The sequence below is a fragment of the Corythoichthys intestinalis genome, chromosome 17 (assembly GCF_030265065.1).
Source record: "Corythoichthys intestinalis isolate RoL2023-P3 chromosome 17, ASM3026506v1, whole genome shotgun sequence".
Lineage (NCBI taxonomy): Eukaryota > Metazoa > Chordata > Actinopteri > Syngnathiformes > Syngnathidae > Corythoichthys > Corythoichthys intestinalis.
The window spans coordinates 9528259-9547156 of NC_080411.1; the positions used below are offsets into that span (position 1 = coordinate 9528259).

The 18898-nt window shown below is 39.1% G+C and overlaps 1 protein-coding gene across 3 annotated transcripts in view; it reads right to left on the minus strand.

Moving 5' to 3' along the window:
• Positions 1-2166: 2166 nt before the first annotated feature.
• The window catches only part of aak1b (AP2 associated kinase 1b), a 42146-nt gene continuing 25414 nt past the window's right edge, over positions 2167-18898 (minus strand). For 2 of the 3 annotated variants that reach the window (XM_057818950.1, XM_057818949.1), the window contains exons 19-20: positions 15571-15672; positions 2167-3390 (exon numbers count right to left, since the gene is read on the minus strand). In XM_057818950.1, coding sequence (XP_057674933.1) covers positions 2924-3390; positions 15571-15672 — 569 coding nt within the window. In that variant the 3' untranslated portion in view covers positions 2167-2923. Of the gene's footprint in view, positions 3391-8749; positions 15354-15570; positions 15673-18898 lie in introns of those variants that run through there. The other variant, XM_057818951.1, reaches the window with a different exon arrangement.

An 18898-nucleotide genomic window follows, 5' to 3' on the forward strand; every position in this document is an offset into this window, starting at 1 on the left:
GGACACTGCACTGGTGAATGAGGGCGGGGGGCGTAGCATGTCACATGAGTGACACAACCAGACACTGCTAGATGCAGGCTAACTACACATAAAATGTCACACATTGTGAAAATGTGACAGAAACTATTGCGCATTTTCATCTCGTTCATGTCTCGACAGACGAAAACTGGCATTAGGCTTGTTATGTTTTAGTCTCCCAAAATACGTTTTTAGCTCATTATCGTCTCATCATCGTCATGAAAAAATCTTCGGACGGAATATTTTCGTTATAGTTATCATTGCCAAAAACACTGGTTGTAACCCAGGGACTACCTGCATTGTTGCGACATCTCATTGGTGAAACTAAGTAAAGCCACTATGGGCATCTCTACATATCACCTCAACTAATTTACTCTACTCTGCAAGTCTACTAGTAAAAGTAAAAAGTATAGCTTTGTAAAACTACTTTTAGAAGTACATTTTTCTCAAAAAGTTACTTACAGTGCCTTGAATCTTGCAACCTTTCGCCACATTTCAGGATTCAAACATAAAGATATGAAATTTAATTTTTTTGTCAAGAATCAACAAGTGGGACACAATCGTGAAGTGGAACAACATTTATTGGATAATTTAAACTTTTTAACAAATACAAAACTGAAAAGTGGGGCGTGCAATATTATTCGGCCCCTTTACTTTCAGTGCAGCAAACTCACTCCAGAAGTTCAGTGAGGATCTCTGAATGATCCAATGTTGTCCTAAATGACCGATGATGATAAATAGAATCCACCTGTGTGTAATCAAGTCTCCGTATAAATGCACCTACTCTGTGATAGTCTCAGGGTTCTGTTTAAAGTGCAGAGCATTATGAAAACCAAGGAACACACCAGGCAGGTCCGAGATACTGTTGTGGAGAAGTTTAAAGCCAGATTTGGATACAAAAAGATTTCCCAAGCTTTAAACATCTCAAGGAGCACTGTGCAAGCCATCATATTGAAATGGAAGGAGCATCAGACCACTGCAAATCTACCAAGACCCGGCCGTCCTTCCAAACTTTCTTCTCAAACAAGGAAAAAACTGATCAGAGATGCAGCCAAGAGGCCCATGATCACTCTGGATGAACTGCAGAGATCTACAGCTGAGGTGGGAGAGTCTGTCCATAGGACAACAATCAGTCGTACACTGCACAAATCTGGCCTTTATGGAAGAGTGGCAAGGAGAAAGCCATTTCTCAAAGATATCCATAAAAAGTCTCGTTTAAAGTTTGCCACAAGCCACCTGGGAGACACACCAAACATGTGGAAGAAGGTGCTCTGGTCAGATGAAACCAAAGTTGAACTTTTTGGCCACAATGCAAAACTATATGTTTGGGGTAAAAGCAACACAGCTCATCACCCTGAACACACCATCCCCACTGTCAAACATGGTGGTGGCAGCATCATGGTTTGGGCCTGGTTTTCTTTAGCAGGGACAGGGAAGATGGTTAAAATTGACGGGAAGATGGATGCAGCCAAATACAGGAACATTCTGGAAGAAAACCTGGTGGTATCTGCACAAGACCTGAGACTGGGACGGAGATTTATCTTCCAACAGGACAATGACCCAAAACATAAAGCCAAATCTACAAAGGAATGGTTAAAAAATAAACATATCCAGGTGTTAGAATGGCCAAGTCAAAGTCCAGACTTGAATCCAATCGAGAATCTGTGGAAAGAGCTGAAGACTGCTGTTCACAAACACTCTCCATCCAACCTCACTGAGCTCGAGCTGTTTTGCAAGGAAGAATGGGCAAGAATGTCAGTCTCTCGATGTGCAAAACTGATAGAAACATACCCCAAGCGACTTGCAGCTGTAATTGGAGCAAAAGGTGGCGCTACAAAGTATTAACGCAAGGGGGCCGAATAATATTGCACGCCCCACTTTTCAGTTTTTGTTAAAAAAGTTGAAATTATCCAATAAATTTTGTTCCACTTCACGATTGTGTCCTACTTGTTGTTGATTCTTGACAAAAAATTAAAATTTCATATCTTTATGTTTGAAGCCTGAAATGTGGCGAAAGGTTCCTAGGTTCAAGGGGGCCGAATACTTTTGCAAGGCACTGTAAATGTAACAGAGTAAATGTAATGCATTACTACCCATGTCTGACAGTAAGTAATCATAAACAGCAACATCTTGATCTTTCTTGTATTTTGCCCACCCAACCACAAGAGAGAAACATTTTTTCCCAACTAGGAAATCTTGTTTTTTGTTTGGTGTAAATTGTAACATCACAATGACACACTGACATTGGAAGCTTGGGTGTGTGTTTGAAAATGTCCCTTTTAATAGAATACAAAGTGGAACATGGAAACTACTCCAAAGCACAAATTGCATTGATAACGTATATTATCTAACGTTAGTGCACTATTAGGTTTTGTTTGTCAAAGACATGATATGCTGGTTCTCAAAGGTCAAGTCAAACAATTTGCAAACTGCTGTAACAAGCTTGAAATCATTGGTACATTTCCAGTTTGTTTCGTGCGTTTGGAGGAAGAACTTAAACCTCTCATTGAACATGTGCGCTTTTTGGGATATTACATTTCTTTGGTGCAACTCAAGGCCACAACTACAAAATTGAACAAAACAACAAAAACAAAAAACAAAAAATCAACTAAAACTTTTCTGTCCATTATGTGACATGTTATACAGTAACATTAGCCCTTACAGTAACAGTACAGTAACATTTATTTCCCTTTTAGTGAAATGTTGCTGTTGTGTTGGGTCTGATGCACAAATGACAACATGAGCGAGGTAGCATGAAAAGCATTAGTTTGCCTCAAAAATACTGCTAGAAAACAAAACAAAAACAAAAAAAGATGAGTAATACTCACAAATAAAAGAATGATGTGTCACCTTCTACTCGATTCCAGTGCAGTATTTGAGTCCAAACTCTTCAAACGTTTTGCGATCAAGGTCGGTGTCGGGAGCATTTGGGCCGAAATGGTGCGGCGCCGAACGGGTCGTCCGGATTTCGCCCTCCGATGGTCCAAGAGTGCAGCGGACCAACGGCCACAGAGCCCACAGCGGCTTGTTGCCCTACTCTCGACACCACGCGGTGTACGGCAACCGGCTGCTGGGGCAGAGGCGTCGCTCGGACCATCGGGGGGCGCTGTCTGGCCACCAGCGCGCGGTCCTCGATTTTGACGAAGGGCGCCTGGAGGAAAACGTCGGGCGGGGATTTGGGTTCTTCGCGGGTGAAAAAGGTGTTGCTCACCGCCAGCTTGTTTTTGAAAGGAGCAAGGAGGAAGATGTCAGGCGTGGGGGGACTTCTTGGGCTTTCATTCGTGCATTCAATGGTCTTCTGCATCTCATTGGTAGATGCTGCGGTCCCACCAGCATCTTCTTGTGAGTTACAGCACAGCGCCACCTGCTGGTCTGTGTGTAGAAATATGCAGATTTGGTACCTTTTCAATGTCTGACACATGTAAGAAATGATGCAAAAAAGAATGAAGAGCCAAATAAAACAAGAAATGAAAATTGACTGTACTTTAAGAGGCCTAAATGTTTGTTCTTACCTGATTAGAATATACCAGTTCTCTGGATAGAATAAAATGGTGATTAGTACATTGGTTGCTTTTATACTATAATTTTTTTTTGTATTTGGCAATTTTTCATTTTGTATTAAAGCAACACTAGGTAACTAATCAACCTTTATAAAATATTTTCATAACATTTGTGATCATATGTCGACTGACAACTAGTTGAATGACACCTCTTTTATATCTTGAGGGGGTTTGTATAGCTTTCATCGGCACTAATTAACTTTGAGGAGGGTGGCAGGAACACTGCCACCATTGTTGTTAATAACAGCATTAGACTATAACGGTGTTACTAATGGCGTTATTTTTTTCAGTAGTCCGTAATCTAATTACCGTATTGGCCCGACTATAAGACGGCCCTGGTTATAAGACGACCCCCTCATTTTCAAGACTCAAGTTTGAAAAAAAGACTTTTTGAACACCAAATTAATTTTTACACATAAAATAATAACAGTACATCCGAAACAAATGATTATAACAATATATTTGAGAGAAAAAACATGTTATTTTGCCTCATTCAAATCTTAATATCTGAACATATAAATATGTAAACTAAAGTGCGATCACATTCGTAAATGAATGGCTTCTGGCTTTTGAAATTTACATAAACCAATCTATTGTGATAAAACAACAAGATTGCAATAACTGCATTAACCATCAAAGTGAAGTATAACTGTAACTGTAGTCTTGAAACAAATCTGAATAAGGAAAAACATTGCAATAAAATAATACTGGTTAAACTTGAGAGTAGCTGAGATCTGTCATGACGGAACATCCCAATAATGATATCTGGTGCCATCTAACGTCGTGAATGGGGAGAGTAGCTGAGATCTGTCATGACAGAACATCGCTTCAAGGATATCTGGCGTCATCTAGCGTCGTGAATGGGTATAACGTATGGACCGCGAATATAAGACGACCCCCTATTTTTCAGTCTTATTTCAATGCAAAAAACACCGTCTTATATTCGGGCCAATACGGTAATTACTATTCTCATCTTGCCCGTACCGTTACTGAGGATGTAAAGGCGTGCGTTACTATGCGTTAATACGTTGGTTGAATGACGCAAGAAAAGTGAGAGACACGGACTCATGGAAAAAGCAGAGCAGGTGTAGGGAGGAGGAAAGGGAGTTGTGACGCCGTTGCAAACGCGATGCTAGGTGGATCCAATAATACCTGACTGTAGCAGATAGCGTAAAAACTACGCCCACATGATGCTACGGTAGATATGACATGTATAGAGAACTACAGTACCCTCCATAATTATTGGCACCCCTGAAAAAGATGTGTTTTTTAGCTTCTAATATTTTTTTTATTCAGATAATATGGGACCTTAATGGAAAAAAAAGGGAAAACTCCAACCTTCAATACAAGTGCATTCATTCAGTGGGGAAAAAAATCCCACATAAAGAAAAAAATATTTGACATCAAATAATGTGTGTCACAATTATTAGCACCCCCGCTGTTAATACTTTGTACAACCCCCTTTTTGCCAACAAAAAAAGGTCTGGGGACTGAGATGGCCATGGGAGGAGCTTGATTTTGTGTCTGGTGAACCATTTCTGTGTAGATTTGGCCATACGTTTAGGGTCATTGTCAGGGCCGGCCCAGCCTATACGCAGACTATGCTGCTGCTTAGGGCCCCTGACCACAAGGGGGCCCCCAATGTGGCAATTGTTTAATTTATATTCTATTTTGTTTACTACAGTTTGCTTTATTTGACTTTTGTGAGTTTTGATACTTGATTACAAGATTAAAAAGATAAAAGTTCTTCCTTCACTCCTTTCTTTCCTCTTTTAGAAAAATGTTTGGCACTATTACTGTAAGTACTGACAATCATTTGGGGTGAGAAGTTTGAAGAATGCAGTGCAACAAAATCTGATTAATATACAAAATATGGACGTATGGGTTGGATTGCATGTATGGGTTTCACAGTACACTGTGACGAAATGGTGGGCCAAACATAGGGCCCCTTTTCATTATTTTGCTTAGGGCCCCCAAATGTCCTGGGCCGGCCGTGGTCATTGTCTTGCTGAAAGACCCAGTGACGACCCTTCTTCAGCTTTCGGGCAGAGGGCAACAGATTTTGATTTAAAATGTCCTGGTATTTCAAAGCATTCATGATGCCATGCACCCTAACAAGGTTCCCAGGGCCTTTGGAAGCGAAACAGCCCTACAGCATCACTGACCCACCCCTATACTTCACAGTGGGTATGACGTGCTTTTCAGCATGCGCATCTTTCGTGGCATGCCAGACCCACTTAGTGTTTGTTGCCAAAAAGCTCAATCTTGGTCTCATCTGACCAAAGCACAGGGTCCCAGTTGAAGCCTGGGACCGTGTGTATTTTTGTGTTTTTTCAGGGGTGCCAATAATTATGGAGGGCACTGTAGATGCGAAATAATACTTGCCGGAGTTATTAAAGTGCCGCCAGCAGACTTCTCAGGAAGGCTCTGTTGTAGAGAACCTTCCTAGCGAACCTAAGTAACTTTTTGTGTAAAATACTCCAACATTGGCAAAATCTTCACTTGAATCTATCTTTAAATGATGAAACAGTTTTAAAACTTTCACATGTAGAGGGTAGACAGAAGGGAACTAATGCAATAACTGGAGCAATTTTAACAACTTTAACGGTTGATTCACAACATAAAAAAAACTTCCAAACATAGCAAAGGTTACTAGGTTGCTGTTTTTTTTTTTTTTAGAATGGGGGGGGGAGAAAAAAAGAAAGGTAACACCAGTTACTTTGCCAAGTAACTAATTACTATTAGTTACATGTAACTGAGTTATGAACTCAATTACTTTTTGGGAGAAGTAATTTGTAACTATAATTACTTACTTTTTAAAAGTAAAATTAACAACACTGACTGCCACACACAAAATAACTAGAAATATGCTGACTGCTTTATGGCATATGTATCTTCCCCCTTTCATTATATAGACGGCAGTCAGAGCGACGCACGCAAATTCTAAAAACATAGCAGAGCAACACAAGAGACAAATAGTTTTGTCTAAGGAGGGGAAAAAGACTACCAGGGATAAAAGGATACTCAAGAATAAACATTGGCCTGGCTTTCACTCGCTGGCGTAACACCCCCCCCCCCCCTCTTCAACTGAACTCGTCAGCACTGACAAGTTCGGGTGGGGGTTTAGCCACACTCAAGCCTGATTTATGCCTCTGCGTTGAAGTGACGGCGTAGTGACTATGGCGTCAATGAGCATTTAATAGTTCTGCGGCAAGGGAACGCGTTGCTCTGTAATTCACCGCCAAGCCACTAGAGGGGTGAGGCGTTGTGTTTAGAGGTGGGAATCTTTGGGCACCGAACGATTCGAATACGATTCAGAGGCTACGATTCGATTATAAATCGATTATTGATGACCCCCCCCCCACCTATTAGCTGCTTTTAATGACATTAGTTACAAAAACTGTAAAAAAAAAAAAAAAAAAAAAAAAAAAAAAGCCTCGCAGGCTTTAATAAATGACTATTTCAGTATCAAGTTAACAGTTAAAAACAAAAAATAATATACTCAAATCCCCATTCTGTATCAGCAGCTTTAAACTACATTCAATTAATTTAATGTTTTGAATCAACCGTTAAAGTTGTTAAAATTGCTCCCGTTATTCCATGATTTCCCTTCTGTTTACTTTCGACATGTGAAAGTTTTGAAACTATTTTAAAGATAGATTCAAGTCAATATTTTGCTGATTTAGGAGTATTTTAGATAAAAAGTTAATTAGGTTCGCTTGGAAGGTTCGCTACAACAGCCTTGCGGGGAAGTCTACTGCTTTAAGATGGCGGCCGTTTACTAACGCCCGCATCTAGCTTTTTGAACATGTGCTGCTAACGCCACCGAGTCTGTAAATTTTGCATCTAGTCCTATATAAATATATCTACCGTACCATTACATGGACGTAGTTTGTAGCAGCTGTCGGCAGCAGTCAAGTATATTGTTGTTTTTTTTATCTCACGGTATGAGTTGAGCTAGAGCCGTGAGTTGAGCATTGTCATTACCCGAGGGGCCGGGTAATGACAAGCATGACGTTTAGCTACTTTCGCTCCGTTCCTCATTGCGTCCCGAAGACCGCGCCGGCACGCTGAGTGCTCTACTTGACATACTTCAATAATCGGAATTTGGATGTTTGTGAATCGTTCTCCAATGTTCCACGGCCGAATCGCGAATAATCTAAGAATAGAAAATTTCGCACACCTCTAGTTGTGTTTGTACGGTTTTGGGGGACTCTTGTCGACAACCTCTAGATTTCTTCCAGTTACACGCTAACGGAGATGAAACGCTTGAATGTGGCTCCTCAGCTCATCAACATTGAACAACAAATGTTGATCATACAAATGTTGAGGCGTAGGTTACGCAGAAGACTTTTACGGAGGTGGTCGTTAGCGCAAGAATGTTTGTAAATGGCGGTGATTTCGCTCTGAACCGGAAACAAAAGTCTGGACGGACCAATCACAGTCCATTTCCGTCACGTCTCCGCGTATTGACGTGACAAAAAGTCAGAGAATTGTGGTGATGCACGTCAGGCTACGGCGAAGGGTCATAAACGGGTCTGCCTTGGTGGCGTAGGTCTGCTGAGGAAGCATAACTCAGCCTTTAGCCACACGGTTGCTAACCGTCATATTCTATTGTTTTGCCATTACTAGATTTATTACCTTATCACTATTCATCCTTCACACAGCCGCTGGAAACACAAATGTTGTTTAATCCATCCGCAGGCGACGGGGAGATCATGATTTTACGACACTGTGCGGGTGTGCCCTGGTCCTCATGGGAAACGCTGTCTTCCTTAAGGCAAAAAAACACTTTTGTCCACCGGCGTCGCTAAAATCGACCAAAACTGAAAAGTTACCTAGTGTTGCTTTAAAAGGATGATAACAAATAGCTATAACAATAAGAATTGTACAGTTTTGTCATTTGTTTTAAGAAAGAAAAGTTGTGTTTTTGTTACTCATTGGCTGCCATTGATGGTGATGTCTACGTGTGACAAATTCATTCAAATTCACAGCCAAAGAAGAAAAAAAAAGCCACAAGATTGGACATCTATCACTGTCAATAGAAGTGAAAGACCTAATGTAACAAACCCACGCAGTCTCATTTCAAAACTGTATTTTTCCATTGCTCTAAAACATGCCCGTAAAAAGAAGTATGACAATAAGTATTAATCAATCACTAGCCCACACACTGATATTCACATTTGCATTTTATTTGGCCATCCCTTTAGAACGATGTCACAAAAATAGAAGGAGCACAAGAAAAGAGCACAGCTGACGAGTTTGTGGGCCATGAACACAAATGAGGGGGCTTGGGGGAAAGAAAAAAAAACAGCTCAACATCAGAGGGGATTTCTGCTTCAGCGTGAATTGCACTGCCTGCTTGTCACTCGCGTGCTTTTAGTGCCATGCTCGGGAGTTGCATAGGTTTAAACCGCTAATGACTCTGACAAAATGGAGGGCAATGAATAAGGTCTCTACTTTTTGGATTTAACAACTTGGGGTAATACATTTTGCTTTTTCAAATAAGGAGGACTATTCTTAAACAGGAAAATATGCGACAACAGATACATAATAGAGACATTGTGGACAACTGTATGCTTTCGGCTGCCTTCTCATTCAATGGACTATTCGATCTTCTATCCTCTGCATGTGCAGACTTGATTCCGTCAGCCATTTTATTTTGAAGCAGAGTTTTGGGTCATTTTAGCCTTTTTTCCAGTACGCATTTTATCTGATTGCTAACGAACTGAAACAACACACTATTGTCTGAATGGAAACAAATTGGAACGGCACACTACAGACAGGGTGAGACTAATTATGAGGATGTTTTAGTCAGATGTGAGTGTGTGATTCATGGCATCGAAGTTTGATGACTCTCCATTGAATATGAAACTAATATGTCAACTCCATAAATGCTAAAGAAAGCACCCCTGCTGGCAGGAATCTAAGGAGGAAATAAATCGACTCTTACTAATTTTTGAGATGGTGCAAGGGCATATTTGCTGCAGCTTGCAGGGTTCCTAGTGCTCTAGGTTGCCTCAAGACTCTTATAAATCACATTTCTTGGGTCCCTAAAATTCCAAAATTTTGATTAGGGGAGAACAGGGATGGTTGTTACACTTGCTATTACTCGACCACCAGAAGGCAGTGTTGAAAGGATCAGAATTGCACCAATGAAAAAAAAGCTACACTGTCTTTAGTGTCATCGTCTCCAACCTATGTATCGTCGGAATAAATTGACACCCACAACCTAAAAGCTTTACAGCTGCCACAAAATGGTGGAAAATAGTTTTGTGGAAGAGGAGTACCTCAAATTACTGTAGCTGTCCCTTGTTACTGAGAATCTAAACATATTTCTGGGAATACGTGTGTTTTTACGACATTCCTCACCACTTGATGTTTTAATTTGCTTTTAGAGTTAAGAATGTATTTGTATTCGTGCTGTACTTTCACGGTAGGGGCATCACGGTTCGGTGCACACAGTCAGACGGCAACTAATGTTTCAGTTTAAATTAAAAAAAAAAAACATATCGAAGTTAGTCCTCCTTTACTCCAGGGGGCGGTGGAGGTAATGCGCAGAGTCCAACAAACGACATTACGGGAAAAAGACGACAAACAAAAACCAACAAAGAAGGAACGTTATGGCGAATGTACGGAGTGGGAACTATCAAATGCTTTATTACTCACACTTTTTGAAGCGTATTTATTTTATATTTTCAAATAAAGAAATGTTTCTTTTGCTCTAGCTCTAGGCTGAGGTCATTAAAACACTGAGAATTAATTTTTTATTTTAGCCAATAAAAAAAAAAAATCTCATGTGGGAGTGTATGTTTACTGCTAATGTTTTACAGTTAACTGTGTGCAATCCAACATTGCAAATGGTAGTACAGTGGTGCTTCGACACACGATCTTTTCAACATCCGATGTAAAATTTGACTCGCCATTTGTGTCTACATCTGGCGGCATGCTTGAAATACGACGATGATATGACAGTGCCGCAGTTTCTTTGTTTTGCCGCAAGACGGACGCACGGCGAGTTATTACTAATGAAACATCGCCAAAGAAATCGACAGCTTCGGCAGGTTTTTAATCATTTATTTCAGAAGTTGTGCAACACAACATGCCTACTGTCCGCTGCAGCCGACGCCAACAACAACAACAGAACATTAAAAGAGAAAGTGAAATCTCTACCGCACCTATCACACTCTGTCACGTCAACCACGCTGTGCTAGCAGGTACAGCACGCAAACCAAATCCGCCACATTAGAACCCGATTCTGATTCTTATTTATAATTTATTTATTTTGCTGTGTGTAATGGCCATTTGTAATTGTATCAGCAGAATTTATTAAAGATATAGTGCAGGTTTTCGGACTGTGGAACGAATTATTGGTACTATGTATTCTTATGGGACAATCCTGCTCGACATATGACCATTTCGCCTTACAAACAAGGTCCTGGAACGAATTAACTTTGTATGAAGAGGTAAACCTGTATCTTATTTTCATTTAAAAGTTACCAAGTTGGTGAGGGCTACCTGACTTTCACCTCAGTTTCCTCTATTTTTCACTTTAATGAGAGCTGCTTTTTAGTTTTAGCCAATGGAACGAACTTTCAAATTCTGTGATTAAAAAAAAAAAAACCTTTTTGTTTTCCCTATTGTACCGAACCGTGACCCGCCGTACTGAGCTACGTACCAAAGCGTGATTTCTGTGTACCATTACACCCTATTTAGAGTTTTAATGATGGCCGCTGGTTTCCCCACACTTGGTGCAAACATGTAAATGCTACTTTTGCCCGGCAAATAAGGACAATTTTCTCCTCGGCGTGCACTTTGACCAACAATATCGTGTGACTCTCAGGGTGGCTGTCCACCTGAAACAGTGCTGTGCTTTCAGGAGTGTCCCTCTCACAATATTTGCAGCAAACAACAACACACGTATTCAAAGTCACACACCCACGCACAGGCCACACACAGAAACGGACACCAACTAAACACCCAAAGACACTGCCATGCTTTACCAAAACAATTAAAATCAGTAAAGCAAAAACTAAACTTGACTGAAGCCAAAGTTTTCCCTCCCAAGCAGTTTGGCAGAAGAAATGAAACGGGACGAACACAAATAAAAATGATCTCACTGGCAAGAAAACTTTTTTCGGAATAAAAATATAGTCCTTCATATCAGTCCATGTAAACACATGAAAACACTTTGTACATAGGAAGAGGAGAGAAGATTGATCAGGATTCCCACAGTTAACATTTCATATCAGAGAAACACAAACACAACTTCCCCAAAACACACACACACAGTCCACAAAGAGGAATGAAATATTCATATTCTTTCATTATTATCTGATGTATATATTTCTTTATAGATATTTTTAAGACTAATATGCATTTCTTACATTCATTCTCTAACACTCTATTCATATTAACATTTATGGACAGGAAACAAAGTCATATATCATATATGTATATATCAACAAGTAAAGCTATATGACAATGATGTCTTTATGTACATGGGGAAGGGCTGACTACTGTATTTACACTAATAGGGCAGAATGTCATAAATGTGTTGAATGAGTTAAAAGAAAGATGAGATGGAGAAAAAAAATTAAAATGTCTGTTCTCATGAGCATTTAGTAGGAGTCTACAAGAAAAGGTGGGCACTGAATTTCTAAATAATTGTTTATTACGGTTTCATTTTGGAAAACCAAATAGTTATTGAGACATTTTTGTTTAACACTTGAGCAGTGTAGTAGCCCTACCTAGTGGGGACATCGGTATATAACCTTCCCTGTTTAAAAATGTCATTTTAAACCCATGTTTGACAATACTGAGATAGATTGCTGCTGCCTTCACACGCTTTGGGAAAGATGATCCTTACTAGTGCTGCAACGATTAATCGATTAACTCGAGTAATTCGATTGGACAAAAGATTCAAATTAAATTTTGCTGCTTCGAGTATTCGTTTAATTAAAGTGGCGTGTAATAGTATTTTGAAAGTGCATTTACGGTATTCTTCGGACTATAAGTCGCCGTTTTTTTTCCATAGTTTGGCAGGGGGTGCGATTTATACTCTGGAGAGACCAATGTGTGAAAATATTAAAAAATTATTATATCATTTCACATGTTATTTTGGTGTTTTGGAGTGACACTGTTTGGTAAACTTTTTAGCATGTTCTTTATACTATAGTTATCTGAATAACTCTTAATAGCTATGTTAAGTTAACATACCGGCCACATTCGCATTTTGTTGTTCATGCATCATGTAACATTATCATACTGTACACTTATTCAGCAGATTGTTCTCTATTGTATTTTTATTGTAAATTGCCTTTTAAGATGACATATCTGTTGTATGTGTTGATTTGTCAAGTAAATTTCCCCCAAAAATGAGACTTATACTCTGGAGCGACTTACATATGTTTTTTTCCTCTTCGTTGGGCATTTTAAGGCTGGTGCGACTTATACTCGGGTGCGACTTATAGTCCGAAAAATACGTTAGTTATAATGATTTGGGTGGATACACTGCCCTCTAGTGGCAACAATGTGTATGACATAACTCATTTTACGTGGCTGAATCCAGCTGCTCCCTGTTAAGACCAACATAAACTAAGTTTTTGTTTGGGCTAATGTTTTTTTTAATGCATTCGTAATTTAGTTAGTTTAGTTTAGTTATAAGTATATTTAGCCGTTTTTTTGTAGGAATATGTGTTTGAACCATTCGTGAAGAGCATTGTACAAAAAAAAAAGGTTAGCATTTTATAGCATTTGAGCTAGCGGACTTTTGCTATGTAAGTTAGCCAATTGTTCTTTTGTTGTACTTAGATCCGCATTTACTATTTTTTTTAATTTTTATACTGTTTGAGGAAGTTTAGCCCAGGTATTTAGATTTTTTTATGTTCCTTATCCGATTTCTCAATTATTCGGACAAACTAGTTCATCGATTAATTGACAACTAAAATAATCGATAGCTGCAGCCCTAATCCTTACTACTTGCTAATTGGTAGTTAAGAGTACGTCCTGTTCGGGTTAGGATTAGGTTAGACGCGGATTTCATTTCACTTGTTGCGTAGGTAAAAGGGTTTTAGAACTATTAAATCATCAACTACAATAAGAAGGGATTGCATCCAAGTGCAAACTAAGTTTTTTTTGTAACTGAACGTTTTAGCAACCACTTGGTTAAAAAAACATAACTATCTATAAACATGTACTCTATGTTTAGATGGTGGCGTAAAAAAAAAAGAAAGTGCAAAAACATAGTTTCTTACCATTCAAAACTTCTTGTTCTGCTCCACCCTTTCTGAAACTCGGGTATCATAATAAAATTCCAGTTTCCCTAGTAGAAAATTTGACTTCAGGGGGCGTTCACAAGCAGTTTTTGACTCGACAAGTGGTATTTACCATAATCACGACATAACATGAAGGCAGCATGAATATACTAGTAGGAGCCCAAGGGACATTAAGCATGTTTGAGTTTCAAAGACAATTTTTGGTCCCACAACTTTTTAGAATGGCCCATTTATGTTACATTTTGCATTTTTTCCTACTAAATTGTCAGAAGAGCATGTAAATTGCAAAAGAAAATCTCCTGAATATCAACAGTTGCTCTATTTATGCAGTAATGTGGTCTTATAATTCATCTATTAGCGCACATGCGTCTTTAATTGATATGGCACACTGCTAATTAAGCTATTGCTAACTTCAAAACAGAAGATATTTAAAACAAGTAAGAGCTTTGTTTCGGGGTGATTTTCAGCACAGTTTTCCCTGTGGTTCACATATTATTTAATGGCACGAGGAAAGTATTTTTTCTTCACAGTAACTTTACAAATGTAGGATATGTGGCTATAGCTAATTATAAGCAGGTTTAACATCAAACCCTTCAACATCCTGTACATGATAAGTATTTTTAAGCTTCCCTTTTACAGAATTGTTCACGAATGATAACATTTGATTTCTATAATGGAATATTAGAGCCAAATTAAAAAAAATATATATGTTAGTGGCGCCTTTGACGAAAGCTGCAGAAGTCTAGCTTTGAAAGGTGAAATTGATCGGGGGTTATTCCTTTTTTTTTTTTTTTTTTAAATTAAGTCTGGACGCTTGCCGGACAAGCTAAGGTGCAAAAGAAGGCTTGTTCGTGAAGACTTGAGCTCAAATGTTGCCTTCTGATAACTTTTATTGCTTCTCCTTTGTGTAAATTATTTTGTTTACTATCATTCATTCATCAATGAATCGAAAGCAAAAGTAGCCTTTTCCCTTCTCTTATTAAATATTTGTCTATTTTTGATAAATATGACTTTTAAGCTCTTAAAATGTGCAAATAAAAGAGGGCGGAAGAGGAATCTGATCAAGGCAAACAACAACAAATTCACTTGTGCACAATGAACTACAACCACTTAGCACTAGGCCTATTGTACATGACGACAATGATCTATTGTTTTCGCTAATAGACATCATGTAATATTCAAAGGTTAAGCTTGAGAAAGGATGAAGATGGAGAGGAAAAAGATGAGAGAACAGTGAAGCCAATGAAGCGGCCAGGATGGGAAAGGAGTGAATGGCGAGGATGGGAAAGGAGCGAATGGCGATGGATGGTGGACGCACTAGAATGAAGATGGTAACCCTATGTGAGCTATGACATGACTCCAATCCAGTGTTAGGGCTTCTATGGAGGGGGTACGGCCTACAAGTCGATGAGCTGGTCCACCAGCAGAAGGGAGCGGGCCAAGCTGGGCAGGCTGGATTCAGAGCCGCCACTGTTACTGCGTGAGTGGCCTCCTGAAACTGGCCGGAAGAAACAGGAGGGAGGGCAGGGCAGGGCGTCAGGCAGTTGAGCAAATGAGTTTGGGAAGGAAAGGCGAGAGGATTAAGGGAAGAGGACAGAGAAGAGAGAAAGAAGAATTGAGCTTTTTACAGTGGAAATGCTTTTTTGGTTTGTCCGTGTAAGAAAAGCGTAAGTGATCCTGTCATCTTTTAATACGTCTCTCTGTAGTGGACATACCTTGAGAGTTCTTTCGCCCGGTGACAGGGATGGGGTCAAACTCATCTTCTGTGGCCGCCTCGGTTTGCTGAAGCTCCAAGTCTGAGATGAGGGCCGAAGAGTCTGCAGAAAATGAGTGGTTGTTTAAAGGTAAAGACAACACCTAATACAAATGACCTTCATGTGAAAGTCTATTGCTCAAAGTATTTAATAATGCAAATCTTAATTTTCTTAGGCCTCTGATAACGGAGAGAATAATGTTTGACCCTTTATATGACAAGGGATCATTTATAATAATTTAAATAAAATATTACAAAACAAACAACTCCATAAAGTCCACATACACAGGCGTCAGGGAGGCCACAAATTTAAAATTTTGTATACAAGTGTGGCATACCTGACCCAAAATGTGATGTCCACATATGTGGATGCTAAGTCACAATTGTAATAGTAATTGGTAAATATATATTTTTTATAATTACCGTATTTTCTGCATTATGAGGCGGACAGAATAGACGCTACAGTGGAGGCTGGGGTTACGTGATGCATCCATTAGATGGAGCTGCACTTCTAGGTGCTGTGAGACCTGTTGCGGCTCAGTATTGAGTCATATATAAGGCGCAGCAGATTATAAAACGCACTGTCAGCTTTTGAGAAAATGTAAGGCTTTTAGGTGCGCCTAATAGTGCGGAAAATACGGTAATTGTTATTGTATTTTTATACATTATTTTTAAATAATTTTGAATGAATAAATCCTCCAACAAAGTAATAATTTGTTAATTAAAAACAAGAATAAGGAAATTCAAATAAATAAAACCCACCAATAAAACTATATTTTTTCCGAAAATTTCATTGTGTCTAATTCATTGGCTGCCGTTAAGCAGTCCTTCGCAAGCAGTGGGGCGCCTTAACAGCACACAGCAAAGAGCAGGAGATATGAGGAACCAAGATGAGGAAATATGATGAAGCGTATGTAGCATTTGGCTTCACTTTTAATACAGTGGGAGATGAGGAAAAACCAGGATGTTTACTGTGTCTAAAAACATTGGCAAAGGACACCACGAAGCCAATTCAATTAAGACGTCATTTAAAGACATTAGAACCCAATCACATTGATAAGCCGCTCGATTTTTTTCAGCGAAAACGTGCCGAATATTGCCAACAATCGTCCCTCTTTGTGTGTGTTACATCAGTAAACCATGGAGCACTGTTAGCATCATATTAGGTGGCATACCAAGTTGCTCAGTGCAAAATAACCCCACGCCATAGCAAAGGAGCGGATACTAAAATAAAAACTCTCCATCTGTCCAATGACACTGTCGTTTTTGTTCTATTAATTGTTTTTTCGGTCAAAATGTTTGGCGTATTGCACTCTGAGTTAACTTTGTGAATCATCAATTCTAATTTATTATTATTATTTACTGATTTTATTTTTCTTTTAAAATCAGGATCAAATTGCAAAAAAAAGTACCTTGAGTGTGTTTACAGTTCGGATGTGACTTTTTTTTTCAATAATTCAGGCAAATGAATGTGCTTTAAGTCTTTTCAGTTACAAACAAAACAATGTTAAGTTAGCATACATTACTTTTTTCAATGTTAACAAGGACAAAATGTTATGCAGAGGTGTACTTAAAATAATTTTCTAGACAAATGATACTATTTACAGTGGCTGCAGAGAGTTGGGCGGGACGCAAAACGCTAATGTCTTCCTTTGGGGGTGCGCAACAGAAAATAAAGGAGAAGCACTGCATTACACTAACAATGACAGACGTCCAATTCATTTACACTGGGAGTACTGGCTGTGAATCTCCGTGTTTCAGCACCAGTGACAGTGCTAGAAGTCCAATACATTTTGACTGGGAAGGATAACAGGGATCACTCGCTGCCAACCTCTCCCAGTCAAATTGAATTAGACGCCTAGCAACATCAATGGCAGCCAATGAGTTAAATGAGTACCCTAGCTTCATGAGTCGTCACCATGCCACAGTGCCTCCAGCACATTGATTTAACATCACGCAGCAGGTGGCCAGACACTTCTGCTCTGATTCACAGTCGCCTCAGACAGCGACAGTCAAACACTTTCGTTCAGCGGGCCGACAACTAAAGGGCAGCTGTGCTAGTGCCACTCCGATGATTCCGCTTCTCCTCCAAATACATGTGACACACACCGCACGCCACAACTACTAATGATGACATTTAGGCTGGATTTACACCATGGTTTCAAATACAATATCTTCATGTTCAGTGAACAGATACATCCATTTAATCAGTGTTGTTAATCTTACTTTAAAAAAGTAAATTATTAGTTACAAATTACTTCTCCCAAAAAGTAATTGCGTAACTCAGTTATCTGAATGTAAGAGTAGTTAGTTACTTGGCAAAGTAACTGATGATAATTTTCATGTTTTGTTTTTTTTTTTTCCCTCAAAAAAAAAAAAAAAAATATATATATATATATATATATATATATCGGTCACACAATGTGAAGTTTAAAAGGTTTTTGGGACAATTGGCCCTAGCCCAATTCTTTACCCTAATTTACCCTTTACCCTGAATAAACCGTTAAAAGTTGTTAAAATTGCTCCCATTATTTCATTAGTTCCCTTTTGTCTACTTTTGACATGTGTAAGTTTTAAAACTGTTTCATCATTTAAAGATAGATTCTAGTCAAGATTTTGCCGATTTAGGAGTATTTTAGATAAAAAGTTACTTAGGTTTGCTCGGAAGGTTCTCTACAATAGAGCCTTCCTATGAAGTCTACTGCTTTAAGATGGCGTCTGTTTACTAACGCATCTAGTTCCTATACTGAACATGTTGTTAACGCCGTAGTTTCTGTCATTTCACATCTAGTTCTATATATATATTTGATATCTACCATGTCTACCTAATCATGTGGGTGTAGTTTGTAGGCTATCCGCTACAGTCAGGTATTATCGGAGCCACCTAGCATCACGTTTGCTCGGCGTCACAATTTTTTTGCCTCCTCCCCACTCCTGCTCTGTCATCTCAGTGAGTCCGTCTCCTTCAGACTTTTCTCGCGTCATTCAACCAATATAGTAATGCATAGTAACGCACGCCTTTCCATCCTCAGTAACGGTAACGGCATTGCCAAGATGAGAAAAGTAATTAATTAGATTACTCACTACAGAAAAAAATAACACCGTTAGTAACGCCATTATATTGTAACGCCGTTATTAACAACACTGCATTCAAAACATGAAAAAGCGCGCATGCGCAGACTTCCAGATTATTAACGTAATCACTACTGTAACAGTGGTTGCAAATAACTACTACTACTGCATGACTAGTAGTCATTTGTGCTGAAAATAGAAACCTCTTGAGTACCTCT